General features: G+C 67.6%; 1 protein-coding gene across 8 annotated transcripts in view; it reads left to right on the forward strand.

Annotated features, from left to right (window-relative positions):
• PLEC (plectin) overlaps positions 1 to 13,426 on the forward strand; it is a 58,532-nt gene extending 45,106 nt beyond the window's left edge. For 7 of the 8 annotated variants that reach the window (XM_029202119.1, XM_029202118.1, XM_029202124.1 and 4 more), the window contains 7 exons: positions 184 to 322; positions 424 to 780; positions 863 to 946; positions 1,110 to 1,214; positions 1,307 to 1,405; positions 2,389 to 5,769; positions 5,871 to 13,425. In XM_029202119.1, coding sequence (XP_029057952.1) covers positions 184 to 322; positions 424 to 780; positions 863 to 946; positions 1,110 to 1,214; positions 1,307 to 1,405; positions 2,389 to 5,769; positions 5,871 to 12,089 — 10,384 coding nt within the window. In that variant the 3' untranslated portion in view covers positions 12,090 to 13,425. Of the gene's footprint in view, positions 1 to 183; positions 323 to 423; positions 781 to 862; positions 947 to 1,109; positions 1,215 to 1,306; positions 1,406 to 2,388; positions 5,770 to 5,870 lie in introns of all 8 variants that reach the window. The other variant, XM_029202117.1, reaches the window with a different exon arrangement.
• The last annotated feature ends 2,685 nt before the right edge of the window (positions 13,427 to 16,111 follow it).

Here is a 16,111-nt window from a genome sequence, read left to right on the forward strand (position 1 = left end):
CCACCAGGTCTGGGTTCCACCAGGTCTGGGGTTCCACCAGGTCTGGGGTTCCACCAGGTCCGGGTTCCACCAGGTCCGGGTTCCACCAGGTCTGGGGTTCCACCAGGTCCGGGTTCCACCATGGTGGCCTGGCTGCTTCCTCCAGGCCACCGCAGCCCCACTCTGAGCCCTGCTCTCCCGCAGGCTCAAGACCATCAGCCTGGTGATCCGCAGCACGCAGGGGGCTGAGGAGGTGCTCAGGGCCCGCGAGGAGCAGCTCAAGGAGGCCCAGGCCGTGCCCGCCACCCTCCCAGAGCTCGAGGCCACCAAGGCTGCGCTGAAGGTACCGCCACAGGCCCGCGCCCTGCCGTGAGGGCCCAGAGACGCCGGGGCCAGTGGCAGGGGCCTCAGGCTGAAACGGCACCCTCTTCTCTGACCCAACAGAAGCTTCGGGCCCAGGCGGAGGCGCAGCAGCCTGTGTTCGATGCCCTGCGGGACGAGCTGCGGGGGGCGCAGGAGGTGGGCGAGCGGCTGCAACAGCGACACGGCGAGCGGGACGTGGAGGTGGAGCGCTGGCGTGAGCGGGTCGCCCTGCTGCTGGAGCGCTGGCAGGCCGTGCTGGCCCAGACCGACGTGCGGCAGCGCGAGCTCGAGCAGCTGGGCCGCCAGCTGCGTTACTACCGCGAGAGCGCGGACCCGCTGGGCGCCTGGCTGCAGGACGCCAAGCAGAGGCAGGAGCAGATCCAGGCCGTGCCACTGGCCAACAGCCAGGCCGTGCGAGAGCAGCTGCGGCAGGAGAAGGTAGGTGGGCCCCGGCCGGGCGGGCGGGAGCGGGGCGGGGGCGTGGTGCGCCCTTTGGCTGCTGACCACCCTGCTTTCCCAGGCGCTGCTGGAAGATATCGAGCGCCACGGAGAGAAGGTGGAGGAGTGCCAGAGGTTTGCGAAGCAGTACATCAATGCCATCAAGGTGAGGCCTTTGCAGCCTCGTGTCCCAGGGGAGACGTGCAGGTGCTGGGCCTGGGACCTCAGGGGGGCCCCCCAGGCCAGGCCGTGCTGGGCAAACCCTGTGGGCAGGTTCAGGGGCAGGGTGGGGAGGGCAGAGCTGGCGGCCAACCAGCGTGTCCCTGCAGGACTATGAGCTTCAGCTGGTCACGTACAAGGCACAGCTGGAGCCGGTGGCCTCACCAGCCAAGAAGCCCAAGGTCCAGTCGGGGTCCGAGAGTGTCATCCAGGAGGTGAGGCTGAGGGGCAGGGCTGGCGGGTGGGCTGAGCCTGAGTCAGCAGGGGCAGGGCTGACTCTGGGTGCCTCCTCCCTCCCGCCCCCCAGTACGTGGACCTGCGTACCCGCTACAGTGAGCTGAGCACGCTCACGAGCCAGTACATCAAGTTCATCGGTGAGACTCTGCGGCGTATGGAGGAGGAGGAGGTATGACCCGCCAGGGTGGGAAGGCCATCCTGCTGCCCACCTTGCCCCAGATGTGGCCCCTAGGAGCCCGCCTGAGCTCTCCCCACGCCCTCCCCCCCCAGCTCCCCGCAGCACGGCCTGTCCCCAGGCTCGCCTCACCTGCGGCCCAGCCCACCTTGGCCCGATGCTGCACTGCTCTCCCTGTGGTGGCTGGCACCTTCTCTTTCTCTTCTGTGTTGGCACTTGCCCCCACCAGGCGTCCCACCGGCTCTCCTGTGTGTGCCTCTTCGGGACTCTGCATCGGCCTCTTTGCTTGGCCACTTGCTCTGCAAGAACTTTGGGCTGCTGGGTCATGGGGGCTGGGGAGGGGTGCCCCGAGGTGCTTGGGTGAGGAAGGGTACCTTCCCCGTCTTGTTCCTCCTGCCTCCTGGGTGACCCCTCCGTCTGGCCTACCTGCAGCTTCCTCTCTGCTCAGAACCGCAGGCTATCGAGTCCCCCTTCCGAACTGGCTCAGATCTGCGCTGATGTCCCACGCTGGCCACCCTGCCCCGCCGGGTCAGGGAGAGGGGCCCCGTGGCCAGAGCCAGGCCACCGGGCATTCAGCGGTGCTCAGGCAGGGCTGTATGGCGGGCGTGGCTCCCAGGCCCTGTGAGCCCCCTGCTTTGCTTGCTCTCGCGCTCTCTCTCTCTCTCTCTCTCTTTCTCCCCCTCCCCCCGCCCCCCGTCTGTGTGTCTCTGTCGCCTGTCTGCGGGAAGAGGGGAGAACATCTGGGTCTCCTACCCCTGGGCTGGTGAGCACTGTGGGGCCAGGTTGCGTTCACTGCCCCAAGTGCCCTGGGTGGGTGCACACAGCTTCCCTCGGCTGGGCCGGGACCTCTGTCCTCTCCCAACCCCTGCACCACGCTGTCAGGGTGAGCTGTGGTGGCACCATGTCGTGTGCTGGGAGCACCTGCTCCGTGCTCACTCCTCTCTCCGGTTTTCTCCCTCTCTCTGCTGCGGCCGCAGAGGCTGGCTGAGCAGCAGCGGGCAGAGGAGCGGGAGCGATTGGCCGAGGTGGAGGCCGCGCTGGAGAAGCAGCGGCAGCTGGCCGAGGCGCACGCACAGGCGAAAGCGCTGGCAGAGCGCGAGGCCCAGGAGCTCCAGCGGCGCATGCAGGAGGAGGTGGCGCGCCGGGAGGAGGTGGCGGTGGATGCGCAGCAGCAGAAGCGCAGCATCCAGGAGGAGCTGCAGCACCTGCGGCAGAGCTCGGAGGCGGAGATCCAGGCCAAGGCCCGGCAGGTGGAGGCGGCCGAGCGCAGCCGGCTGCGGATCGAAGAGGAAATCCGCGTGGTGCGCCTCCAGCTGGAGGCCACCGAGCGCCAGCGCGGCGGGGCAGAGGGTGAGCTGCAGGCACTGCGTGCACGGGCAGAAGAGGCCGAGGCGCAGAAGCGGCAGGCCCAGGAGGAGGCGGAGCGCCTGCGGCGGCAGGTGCAAGACGAGACCCAGCGCAAGCGGCAGGCGGAGGCCGAGCTGGCCCTGCGTGTGCAGGCGGAGGCTGAGGCGGCTCGCGAGAAGCAGCGGGCCCTGCAGGCGCTGGAGGAGCTGCGGCTGCAGGCAGAGGAGGCAGAGCGGCGCCTGCGGCAGGCAGAGGCAGAGCGGGCACGCCAAGTGCAGGTGGCCCTGGAGACGGCGCAGCGCAGCGCCGAGGCAGAGCTGCAGAGCGAGCACGCCTCCTTCGCCGAGAAGACGGCGCAGCTGGAGCGCACCCTCAAGGAAGAGCACGTGGCCGTGGTGCAGCTGCGGGAGGAGGCCACGCGGCGGGCACAGCAGCAGGCCGAGGCCGAGCGCGCCCGCGCGGAGGCTGAGCGGGAGCTGGAGCGCTGGCAGCTGAAGGCCAACGAGGCGCTGCGGCTGCGGCTGCAGGCGGAGGAGGTGGCGCAGCAGAAGAGCCTGGCACAGGCCGAGGCGGAGAAGCAGAAGGAGGAGGCGGAGCGGGAGGCGCGGCGGCGCGGCAAGGCGGAGGAGCAGGCCGTGCGGCAGCGCGAGCTGGCCGAGCGGGAGCTGGAGAAGCAGCGGCAGCTGGCGGAGGGCACCGCGCAGCAGCGCCTGGCGGCGGAGCAGGAGCTGATCCGGCTGCGGGCCGAGACGGAGCAGGGGGAGCAGCAGCGGCAGCTGCTAGAGGAGGAGCTGGCGCGGCTGCAGCGGGAGGCGGCCGCGGCCACGCAGAAGCGCCAGGAGCTGGAGGCCGAGCTGGCCAACGTGCGGGCTGAGATGGAGGTGCTGCTGGCCAGCAAGGCGCGGGCCGAGGAGGAGTCACGCTCCACCAGCGAGAAGTCCAAGCAGAGGCTGGAAGCCGAGGCCGGCCGGTTCCGCGCGCTGGCGGAGGAGGCCGCCCGCCTGCGCGCCCTGGCGGAGGAGGCCAAGCGGCAGCGGCAGCTGGCGGAGGACGATGCTGTGCGGCAGCGGGCGGAGGCAGAACGGGTGCTGGCCGAGAAGCTGGCCGCCATCAGCGAGGCCACGCGGCTCAAGACGGAGGCGGAGATCGCGCTCAAGGAGAAGGAGGCGGAGAACGAGCGCCTGCGGCGGCTGGCAGAAGACGAGGCTTTCCAGCGGCGGCTTCTGGAGGAGCAGGCGGCCCAGCACAAGGCCGACATCGAGGAGCGGCTGGCGCAGCTGCGCAAGGCGTCGGAGAGCGAGCTGGAGCGGCAGAAGGGGCTGGTGGAGGACACGCTGAGGCAGCGGCGGCAGGTGGAGGAGGAGATCCTGGCGCTCAAGGGGAGCTTTGAGAAGGCAGCCGCCGGCAAGGCGGAGCTGGAGCTGGAGCTGGGGCGGATCCGTGGCAACGCCGAGGACACGCTGCGCAGCAAGGAGCAGGCGGAGCAGGAGGCCGCCCGGCAGCGGCAGCTGGCGGCAGAGGAGCAGCGGCGGCGCCGCGAGGCCGAGGAGCGTGTGCAGAAGAGCCTGGCGGCCGAGGAGGAGGCCGCGCGGCAACGGAAGGCCGCGCTGGAGGAGGTGGAGCGGCTCAAGGCCAAGGTGGAGGAGGCGCGGCGCCTGCGTGAGCGAGCAGAGCAGGAGTCGGCTCGGCAGCTGCAGCTGGCCCAGGAGGCCGCCCAGAAGCGGCTGCAGGCGGAGGAAAAGGCGCACGCGTTCGCAGTGCGGCAGAAGGAGCAGGAGCTGCAGCAGACGCTCCAGCAGGAGCAGAGCATGCTGGAGCGTCTGCGCAGTGAGGCCGAGGCGGCCCGGAGGGCAGCAGAGGAGGCGGAGGCGGCGCGGGAGCGGGCCGAGCACGAGGCGGCGCAGTCCCGGCGGCAAGTGGAGGAGGCAGAGCGGCTGAAGCAGTCGGCGGAGGCGCAGGCGCAGGTGCAGGCGCAGGCGCAGGCTGCCGCGGAGAAGCTGCGCAAGGAAGCCGAGCAGGAGGCGGCGCGGCGGGCGCAGGCGGAGCAGGCGGCCCTGCGGCAGAAGCAGGCGGCCGACGCCGAGATGGAGAAGCACAAGCAGTTCGCTGAGCAGGCGCTGCGGCAGAAGGCGCAGGTAGAGCAGGAGCTGACGGCTCTGCGGCTGCAGCTGGAGGAGACCGACCACCAGAAGAGCATCCTGGACGAGGAGCTGCAGCGACTGAAGGCGGAGGTGACGGAGGCGGCCCGCCAGCGCGGCCAGGTGGAGGAAGAGCTGTTTTCACTGCGCGTGCAGATGGAGGAGCTGGGCAAGCTCAAGGCCCGCATCGAGGCGGAGAACCGCGCGCTCGTTCTGCGCGACAAGGACAACACGCAGCGCCTCCTGCAGGAGGAGGCGGAGAAGATGAAGCAGGTGGCGGAGGAGGCCGCGCGGCTGAGCGTGGCGGCCCAGGAGGCGGCGCGGCTGCGGCAGCTGGCGGAGGAAGACCTGGTTCAGCAGCGGGCCCTGGCAGAGAAGATGCTCAAGGAGAAGATGCAGGCGGTGCAGGAGGCCACGCGGCTCAAGGCGGAGGCAGAGCTGCTGCAGCAGCAGAAGGAGCTCGCCCAAGAGCAGGCCCGGCGGCTGCAGGAGGACAAGGAACAGATGGCGCAGCAGCTGGCACAGGAGACGCAGGGCTTCCAGAAGACTCTGGAGACGGAGCGGCAGCGGCAGCTGGAGATGAGTGCCGAGGCGGAGCGGCTCAGGCTGCGCGTGGCCGAGATGAGCCGGGCTCAGGCCCGTGCGGAGGAGGACGCCCAGCGCTTCCGGAAACAGGCGGAGGAGATAGGCGACAGGCTGTACCGCACGGAGCTCGCCACGCAGGAGAAGGTGACGCTGGTGCAGACGCTCGAGACCCAGCGGCAACAAAGTGACCAGGATGCCGAGCGCCTGCGGGAGGCCATCGCGGAGCTGGAGCGTGAGAAGGACAAGCTCAAGCAGGAGGCGCAGCTGCTGCAGCTCAAGTCAGAGGAGGTATTTCCCCGCGCGTGGGCAGGGATCGGGGGCGGGGTCTGCTCTCAGGCAGGTGCTCCCGGGGGCCCGCGTGTCCCTGACTGACCCCTCCTCCTTCACAGATGCAGGTGGTGCGGCAGGAGCAGCTGCTTCAGGAGACCCAGGCCCTGCAGCAGAGCTTCCTCTCCGAGAAGGACAGCCTGCTGCAGCGGGAGCACCTCATCGAGCAGGAGAAGGCCAAGCTGGAGCAGCTCTTCCAGGACGAGGTGGCCAAGGCACAGCAGCTGCGTGAGGAGCAGCAGCGGCAGCAGCAGAAGCTGCAGCAGGAGAAGGAGCAGCTGGCGGCCAGCATGGAGGAGGCCCGGCGGCGGCAGCGCGAGGCCGAGGAGGGGGTGCAGCGCAAGCAAGAGGAGCTGCGGTGCCTGGAGCTGCAGCGGCAGGAGCAGGAGAAGCTGCTGGCGGAGGAGAACCAGAGGCTGCGTGAGCGGCTGCAGCACCTGGAGGAGGAGCGCCGGGCTGCACTGGCCCACCCGGGGGAGGTTGCTCCCTCTCAGGCCGCGGCCGCCAGAGCCCTGCCCAATGGCCAGGACGCAGCCGACGGCCCGGCCGCCGTGGCAGAGCCTGAGCACGCCTTTGACGGCCTTCGGCAGAAGGTGCCGGCCCAGCGGCTGCAGGAGGTGGGCATCCTGAGCGCAGAGGAGCTCCAGCGGCTGGCGCAGGGCCGCACCACGGTGGCTGAGCTCGCTCAGCGGGAGGACGTGCTCCACTACCTGCAGGGCCGCAGCAGCATCGCCGGCTTGCTGCTGAAGCCCGCCAACGAGAAGCTGAGCATCTACGCAGCCCTGAGGAGGCACCTGCTGAGCCCGGGCACGGCCCTCATCCTGCTCGAGGCCCAGGCGGCCTCAGGCTTCCTCCTGGACCCCATGCGGAACAGGCGGCTGGCCGTCAACGAGGCCGTGAAGGAGGGCGTCGTGGGCCCTGAGCTACACCACAAGCTGCTGGCGGCCGAGCGCGCCGTCACCGGCTACAAGGACCCCTACACCGGGGAGCAGATCTCCCTCTTCCAGGCCATGAAGAAGGACCTCATCGTCCGGGAGCACGGCATCCGCCTGCTGGAGGCCCAGATCGCCACGGGCGGCATCATCGACCCCGTGCACAGCCACCGCCTGCCCGTGGACATGGCCTACCGGCGCGGCTACTTCGACGAGGAGATGAACCGCGTCCTGCAGGACCCCAGCGACGACACCAAGGGCTTCTTCGACCCCAACACGCACGAGAACCTCACTTACCTGCAGCTGCTGGAGCGCTGCGTGGAGGACCCCGAGACGGGCCTGCGGCTCCTGCCGCTCACGGACCAGGCTGCCAAGGGTGGTGAGCTGGTCTACACCGACTCAGAGGCCCGGGACGTGTTTGAGAAGGCCACTGTGTCCGCTCCGTTTGGCAAGTTCCAGGGCAGGACGGTGACCATCTGGGAGCTCATCAACTCCGAGTACTTCACGGCCGAGCAGCGACGGGACCTGCTGCGGCAGTTCCGCACGGGCAAGGTCACCGTGGAGAAGATTATCAGGATCGTCATCACCGTGATCGAGGAGCATGAACAGAAGGGCCAGCTCTGCTTCGAGGGCCTGCGTGCCCTGGTCCCTGCTGCGGAGCTGCTCGAGAGCAGGGTCATTGACCGTGAGCTCTTCCGCCAGCTGCAGCAGGGCGAGCGCTCCGTGCAGGAGGTAGCCGAGGTGGAGGCCGTGCGGAGGGCCCTGCGGGGCTCCGGCGTCATCGCGGGTGTGTGGCTAGAGGAGGCAGGGCAGAAGCTGAGCATCTACGAGGCCCTGAGGAAAGATCTGCTGCGGCCAGAGGCGGCTGTGGCCCTGCTGGAGGCCCAGGCCGGCACCGGGCACATCATCGACCCCACCACCAGCGCACGGCTGACTGTGGACGAGGCAGTGCGCGCCGGCCTCGTGGGGCCCGAGCTACACGAGAAGCTGCTGTCGGCCGAGAAGGCTGTGACAGGCTACAAGGACCCGTACTCAGGGCAGAGCGTGTCCCTGTTCCAGGCCCTGAAGAAGGGTCTCATCCCCAGGGAGCAGGGCCTGCGTCTGCTGGACGCCCAGCTGTCCACAGGTGGCATCGTGGACCCCAGCAAGAGCCACCGTGTGCCCCTGGACGTCGCCTGTGCCCGGGGCTACCTGGATAAGGAGACCAGCACCGCCCTTTCAGCACCCGAGGACAACGCCAAGACCTACTACGAACCCCGTACGTGGCAGCCCGTCACCTACAGCCACCTCCAGCAGCAGTGCCGCCCCGACCAGCTGACGGGGCTGAGCCTGCTGCCGCTCTCGGAGGAGGCTGCCCGGGCCCGGCAGCAGGAGCTCTACTCCGAGCTCCAGGCCCGTGAGGCCTTCCAGAAGGCCGCCGTCGAGGTCCCCGTGGGCAGCTTCCAGGGCAGGACGGTGACAGTGTGGGAGCTCATCAGCTCCGAGTACTTCACGGCCGAGCAGCGGCAGGAGCTGCTGCGCCAGTTCCGCACGGGCAAGGTCACCGTGGAGAAGGTCATCAAGATCCTCATCACCATCGTGGAGGAAGTGGAGACCGTGCGGCAGGAGAGGCTCTCTTTCAGTGGCCTCCGAGCCCCTGTGCCGGCCAGCGAGCTCCTGGCCGCTGGGGTCCTCAACAGCACCCAGTATGAGCAGCTCAAGGACGGCAAGACGTCGGTCAAGGACCTCTCGGAGCTGGACTCGGTGCGGACACTCCTCCAGGGGAGCGGCTGCCTTGCTGGCGTCTACCTGGAGGACTCCAAAGAGAAGGTGACCATCTACGAGGCCATGCAGCGCGGCCTGCTCAGGCCCAGCACCGCCACCCTCCTGCTTGAGGCCCAGGCAGCCACTGGCTTTCTGGTGGACCCTGTGCGGAACCAGCGTCTGTACGTGCACGAGGCCGTGAAGGCCGGTGTCGTGGGCCCTGAGCTGCACGAGAAGCTGCTGTCGGCTGAGAAGGCCGTGACGGGCTACAAGGATCCCTACTCAGGCAGCACCATTTCTCTCTTCCAGGCCATGAAGAAGGGCCTGGTCCTCAGGGAGCATGGCATCCGCCTGCTGGAGGCCCAGATCGCCACGGGCGGCATCATCGACCCCGTGCACAGCCACCGCCTGCCCGTGGACGTGGCCTACCAGCGCGGCTACTTCGACGAGGAGATGAACCGCGTCCTGCAGGACCCCAGCGACGACACCAAGGGCTTCTTCGACCCCAACACGCATGAGAACCTCACCTACGTGCAGCTGCTGGAGCGCTGCGTGGAGGACCCTGAGACGGGCCTGCGGCTCCTGCCGCTGAGAGGGGCAGAGAAAGCAGAGGTGGTGGAGACCACGCGGGTGTACACCGAGGAGGAGACCCGGAGGGCCTTCGAGGAGACGGAGATCAACATCCCTGGGAGCGGTAGCCACAGTGGCTCCACCATGTCCCTGTGGGAGGTGATGCAGTCGGACCTGATCCCCCAGGAGCAGCGGGCCCAGCTGCTGGCCGACTTCCAGGCCGGCCGCGTGACGAAGGAGCGTATGATCATCATCGTCATCGAGATCATCGAGAAAACCGAGGTAGTCCGCTCACAGAGCCTGGCCTCCTATGGCCACGTCGGCCGCCGCATCACCGCCGAGAACCTATACGAGGCCCGGGTCATCTCCCGCGAGTCCTACGGCCTGCTCCGGGAGGGCACCAGGAGCCTCCACGAGGTGCTGGAGGCCGAGTCCGCCTGGCACTACCTCTACGGCACGGGTTGTGTGGCCGGCATCTACCGGTCCAGCTCCAGGCAGACGCTGACCATCTACCAGGCCCTCAAGAAGGGGCAGCTGAGTGCTGAGGTGGCCCGCCAGCTACTAGAGGCACAAGCGGCCACGGGCTTCCTGCTGGACCCGGTGAAGGGTGAGCGGCTGGCCGTGGATGAGGCCGTGCGGAAGGGCCTGGTGGGCCCCGAGCTGCACGACCGGCTGCTGTCGGCTGAGCGGGCCGTGACCGGCTACCGTGACCCCTACACGGAGCAGACCATCTCGCTCTTCCAGGCCATGAAGAAGGACCTGATCCCCACTGAGGAGGCCCTGCGGCTGCTGGACGCTCAGCTGGCCACGGGCGGCATCATCGACCCGCGTCTAGGCTTCCACCTCCCGCTGGAGGTGGCCTACCAGCGCGGCTACCTCGACAAGGACACGCACGACCGGCTGTCAGAGCCCAGCGAGGTGCGCAGCTACGTGGACCCCTCCACGGACGAGCGCCTCAGCTACACGCAGCTGCTCCGGCGGTGCCGCCGCGATGAGGCCAGCGGCCAGCTCCTCTTGCCGCTCGCGGATGCCCGCAAGCTGACCTTCCGCGGCCTGCGCAAGCAGATCACGGTGGAGGAGCTGGTGCGCTCACAGGTCATGGACGAGGCCACGGCGCTGCGGCTGCAGGAGGGCCTGACCTCCGTCGAGGAGGTCTCCAAGAACCTGCAGAAGTTCCTCGAGGGCACCAGCAGCATCGCCGGCGTCCTCGTCGATGCCACCAAGGAGCGGCTGTCGGTGTACCAGGCCATGAAGAAGGGCATCATTCGCCCCGGCACGGCCTTCGAGCTCCTGGAGGCACAGGCGGCCACCGGCTACGTCATCGACCCCATCAAGGGGCTCAAGCTAACCGTGGAGGAGGCCGTGCGCGTGGGCATCGTGGGTCCTGAGTTTAAGGACAAGCTGCTGTCGGCCGAGCGTGCCGTCACCGGCTACAAGGACCCCTACTCCGGGAAGCTCATCTCCCTCTTCCAGGCCATGAAGAAGGGTCTGATCCTGAAGGACCACGGCATCCGGCTGCTGGAGGCCCAGATCGCCACGGGCGGCATCATCGACCCCGAGGAGAGCCACCGCCTGCCCGTGGACGTGGCCTACCAGCGCGGCCTCTTTGACGAGGAGATGAATGAGATCCTGACCGACCCCTCGGACGACACCAAGGGCTTCTTTGACCCCAACACGGAGGAGAACCTCACCTACCTGCAGCTGATGGAGCGCTGCATCACTGACCCCCAGACGGGGCTGCGGCTCCTGCCGCTGAAGGAGAAGAAGCGGGAGCGGAAGACATCCTCTAAGTCCTCGGTGCGCAAGCGGCGTGTGGTCATCGTGGACCCGGAGACGGGCAAGGAGATGTCGGTGTACGAGGCCTACCGCAAGGGCCTTATCGACCACCAGACCTACCTGGAGCTGTCCGAGCAGGAGTGCGAGTGGGAGGAGATCACCATCTCCTCATCGGACGGCGTGGTCAAGTCCATGATCATCGACCGCCGCTCGGGCCGCCAGTACGACATCGATGAGGCCATCGCCAAGAGCCTCATCGACCGCTCGGCGCTGGACCAGTACCGCGCCGGCACGCTCTCCATCGCCGAGTTCGCCGACATGCTCTCAGGCAACGCCGGCGGCTTCCGCTCACGCTCATCCTCCGTGGGGTCCTCCTCTTCCTACCCTATCAGCCCCGCTGTCTCCAGGACCCAGCTGGTCTCCTGGTCCGACCCCACCGAGGAGACGGGCCCCGTGGCTGGCATCCTGGACACGGAGACGCTGGAGAAGGTGTCTATCACGGAGGCCATGCACCGCAACCTGGTGGACAACATCACTGGGCAGCGTTTGCTGGAGGCGCAGGCCTGCACCGGGGGCATCATCGACCCCAGCACCGGCGAGCGCTTCCCCGTCACCGACGCCGTCAACAAGGGCCTGGTGGACAAGATCATGGTGGACCGCATCAACCTGGCCCAGAAGGCCTTCTGCGGCTTCGAGGACCCACGCACCAAGACCAAGATGTCGGCCGCCCAGGCCCTGAAGAAGGGCTGGCTCTACTACGAGGCGGGCCAGCGCTTCCTGGAGGTGCAGTACCTGACGGGCGGCCTCATCGAGCCCGACACGCCAGGCCGCGTGGCCCTGGACGAGGCCCTGCAGCGCGGCACCGTGGATGCCCGCACCGCCCAGAAGCTGCGCGACGTTAGCGCCTACTCCAAGTACCTCACCTGCCCCAAGACCAAGCTCAAGATCTCCTACAAGGACGCGCTGGACCGCAGCATGGTGGAGGAGGGCACAGGCCTGCGGCTGCTGGAGGCTGCCGCCCAGTCCAGCAAGGGCTACTACAGCCCCTACAGCATCAGCGGCTCCGGCTCTGCGGCCGGCTCGCGCTCCAGCTCGCGCACCGGCTCCCGGGCTGGGTCCCGTCGCGGCAGCTTTGACGCCACCGGCTCGGGCTTCTCCATGACCTTCTCTTCCTCGTCCTACTCGTCCTCAGGCTATGGCCGCCGCTACGCCTCGGGGCCCGCGCCCTCCGCGGGGGGCCCCGAGTCAGCGGCAGCCTGACCCCTTCCTGCACCCTGCCTCCCGCTCTGCATGTGGCCAGACTCCCCGCCCAGGTGCTGGGGTCTTAATGTTTCAAGGTGTCTTCCTCCTAAGCGGTGCCTAAAGTTTAACCAAAAAGTACAGACTAACACGTTAACATGTATCTGTTGTCCAGGCAGCCTGTCTCTTGGGGGCCAGGGCCAGTCCAGCCCCACTGACCACCTTGCGCCCCCAACCACCCCCCCACCCCAGGTCTCCCCGCTTCTCTTTACCTGCCACTCACCACAGCCAGGTGCCTTGGAGGGTCCAGAGCTGGGCCCCCAACTCAGCCCTCTCATCTCCCCAGGGGGGTTCCATCTGGGCGAGGTTCCCCCAGCCCTGTAGGCCGGCCCCACCCAACCCCCAGCCACCTGCTCGGGCAGCAGGCATCGGCCCCGCCAGTAGCAGGGCCCTCAGCGCCAGCGTTTTCTCCCGTTTCCGGGACTGACCTGCTTGCTCAGTGGGCCTTGCTGGGGAGGGAGGGAGGGAGTCCTGGGTCAGCCATCTCTTCTAGGCTGCCCAGGGAAGCCCCTTCCCCATGGGAAGATGAGGGTCCAGTCTGCAGACCCAGCTGGCCCGGGCCAGGCCCCAGCCTGTTCCCGGCTCCATTCCCAGCCCCCAACCTGCACCCGAGACCCCACGCCTCTGGCTTCAGCCTTCCAGCCTCAGCTCCCTAGTAAGTGCCTTCTGTGTCCCCCTTCGCACCCCAGGCCCCGAGGACCCAGACCTGGGGTGGGAGACAGACCCTCCTGGTGAAAGGCTCACCACTGCCCAGCTCTTGGGCGTGCCGGCCGGGAATGACTGGGCTTCTGCAGGCCTCTTGCCCTCCGTGGGCCCACTGTCCCCTGGAACCTGTGGAACCCCACCCTGGGTGCTGCCTGCCTGCCTCTCCCAGGGCTCCTCAATCCCTGTGTTGGGCCTGGGGACAAGGCAGCCCAGCCCGGTGCCACCAGTCCTGTTCCATCCAGCCCCGCGCCCTGGTGGCTTCCGCCCCCGCCTCTGCTCTCCGACTGAGCTTTGCACGTCCCACTAACCCAGGTAGGCGGCGGGTGGAGGCCCAGGCTTCGGCTGCCTCTGAGGACAGAACACTAACCCGACCACGGTGGGCCTGCGCGCTCGCCCAAATAAAAGCAATTCCAACTTTCCCGCAGGTCCTGTCTCACTTTTTGTCCTGAGGTCAGCTTGTGTGTTGGGCTAAGGGGGTGCTGCAGCCCCAGGCTCTGAGCTTGGCCACTGTGTCCTGGGCTGGGGCAGAAGAACCGGGTCTCGTGAAGACGCTGGCCGGGGGCTGCACCCCTCAGAGAAACCCAGGCTGAGTGATCCAGAGCATAGGGCGAGGTGGAGGCCGGGCTGGCTGGGGCCTGCTCAGCCCAGGTGGTGACCTGTCCCTCGGCCCAGCCCCCCAGGCTGGGTTTGTGATTGGCGCTTACGTCTGAGACGGGGGTCTTACGTGCCCTTCGGTCGGTCATTGTGTGGAAGAGGCAGCGTGACCCCTGGGTAAGTTGGTCCGTGTCGGCCAAGGGTAACCCTCCAGAGAAGGGTGCGGTCACGAGCCTGAGCGGCGGCCGGTGGAGGAGGGTGAGTGGGGCAAGCCACAGCCCCGGTGAGCCACTGGCTCTGAGGCCATGAGGCCCTGACCGATGCCATCTCCCTGCTTTGCCCCAGGGGGGTGGCTCCTCATCCTTGGGGGTCTAAAGTCCTGGTTACCCAGCCCTTGTCGGGCTCTGCTCTCTTGCCCACTTGCAGTTAAACCTGGGCGTGGAAGTACCGAGATGCCCAGGGCAGCAGCCCTGCCTCCATGGGTGGTCAGGGTCCTCCCGGCCAGGATGGTGCCCACCTGGCCTGCTGGTCTACGGCAACGAGCAGCCGCCTGGCCAGGTGCTAGCCGTGGCTGTGAATTGAGTGGGACACTCCCGCCACGCCCCGGGTGGCCATGTTTTCCTTCGCCGACCAGGACCGCAAGGGACTCACAGCCTGAAGTTGCAGGGACGAGAAGCACCTGCACCGCGGCGGGTCCCGGAGCCTGTTGGGGCTGGGCCGCTTCTGCTTCCACTCCTGGGTTCCCAGACCCGGTGGGCCGCCTTCTGGGGTCATTGACTCAAGGTCACGCCCACATCCGGAAAGACGGTGCTGCAGTCCCTCAGGGTGTCAGCTACTTCCTTATGAGGCCGTCCAACATTCTGCCAGGCCAGCAGCTTCCTGTAGGCCTGGAGCCCTGCGGTACCCCCGTGCCAGAAGAGGGGTCTGAGGTCCAAGGTGATGTTTTGCAGGAACCCGCAGGTAGGCTGAGAGGCAAAGGCAGCCGAGCTGAAGTGGTCAGTGTCCCTCTTGCTGGGTGGCCTCGGGCCAGGCTGGGAGGGGGTGTGTCGCCAGCCTGTGCTTGCTGGGCCGGCGCGGTTGTGAGCCCGGCACCCATTGGGCAAGTCCTGTGGTCCGTGGGCGGCTCAGTGGCTCCTCACGCCGCTCCCAGCAGACGTCAGCACGTGATGCAAGACCTCACTCCCGTGGCCGCCAGCCCCTCGTTCCCATCCTCCACCCCTGATGCTCTCAGGCCCTGACCAGCCAGCCCGGCCGTTCCTCCTGGCCACCCGGGAGCCGCTGTCCTCTGCTCCGGGGGTCACCCAGTGCACTGCAGAAGCTCCAGCCAGGGGTTTCCCCAGCCACTGTTGGCAGCCCCGAGTGGGGCTGTGCCTGCGTGCGGCCTGACATACCACACGTGCCATGGTGCACCCGGCCAGGCCTCCTCCTCCGTGCCCTCGTGGGGACCCTCTGCAAGGCTGTGGTCTGGCAGTAGTGGGGGAAGTGGTGGTGCGGGCCACCTGCTCATGTAGCCCTCTGGCTCTGCGTGAGCCAGGGCCTGGCGTCCACTCCCCCTTACCCTAAGCCCTCGCCCAGCCCGCCAACTGTGTGTCGGTGGGTCTCAGGGCACCAGCTCCAGACGGGAGCTGTGGTCGCACCCACCCACGTCCTGTGGTCAGATGTGCAGCCCCCCAGCCCCAGGAGCACTCTAGGAACAGCTCTGTGGGGTCCGCACGTGCTCTGTCCTCACTTCAGAGCTGGGGCTCTCCTTTGGGGCCTCGCCGGAGACCCCACATCATGTTCTTGCTGCCGGGGCTGCCACAACAAATACCACAGGATAGGGGCTTTTAAATGACAGAAATGTACTTCTCAGTTCTGGAAGCCGAAGTCTGCGATCAGCTTGTCAGCAGGGAGGGATGGGAATTCCCTGGCGGTCCAGTGGTTAGGACTCCGCGCTCTCGCTGCTGAGGGCCCGGGTTCGATCCCTGGTCGGGGAACTAAGATCCCACAAGCAGCGCAGCGCAACCAAAAAAAAAAAAAAAACAGGCAGCAGGGCTGGTTCCTCCTGAGGCCTCTCTCCTTGGCACGTGGATGGCCGACTTCTCTCAGTCCTCATGGGGCCGTCCTCTGTGCGTGTCTATGTCTCGACCTTCTCTTGTGAGGACACCTGTCGGATTGGGTTGGGGCCACCCTCATGACCTCATGTACCTTGATCACCTCTTTAAAGATGCCATCTCCAGACACAGTCCCATCCTGAGGTCCAGGAGTCAGCCCTGCAGCACGTGGATTCGGGGCACACGGTTTGGGCCACGCCCCCGCCATGGTACCTGTGCCCTCCCCCTGCCCATACGCAGCACGTTTCACCACATATGCTCTGAGCACCTGTCCTGCTCTAGGTGCTGGGACTAACAACGTCCACCACCGCCGGAGGTGAGCCGTGCGCGTCCAACCCCGAACCCTGCTGTGGAGGGTGCTTCCGGGACCACGCCCGGCACCACCTGTCTCAGATCAGTTCCCCAGAAGCAGAGCCCACGACGGCGGTCCAGGTGCACCAGGTTTACGGGGGCTGTGCTCTTGGGAGAGGGGGTGAGAAAAGCAGTGGGCGAAGGTGTGGCTACGGCGAACCCCACCATGCGTGGCCTGATCCGTGGGTGTCCCAGGACTGTGAGTTTCACCTCAGAGAGCTGTTTCTCCAGCGACAAGGG

The sequence above is a fragment of the Monodon monoceros genome, unplaced genomic scaffold, assembly GCF_005190385.1.
Source record: "Monodon monoceros isolate NGI ecotype Baffin Bay Population unplaced genomic scaffold, NGI_Narwhal_1 Super_Scaffold_5, whole genome shotgun sequence".
In the NCBI taxonomy this organism is placed as follows: domain Eukaryota; kingdom Metazoa; phylum Chordata; class Mammalia; order Artiodactyla; family Monodontidae; genus Monodon; species Monodon monoceros.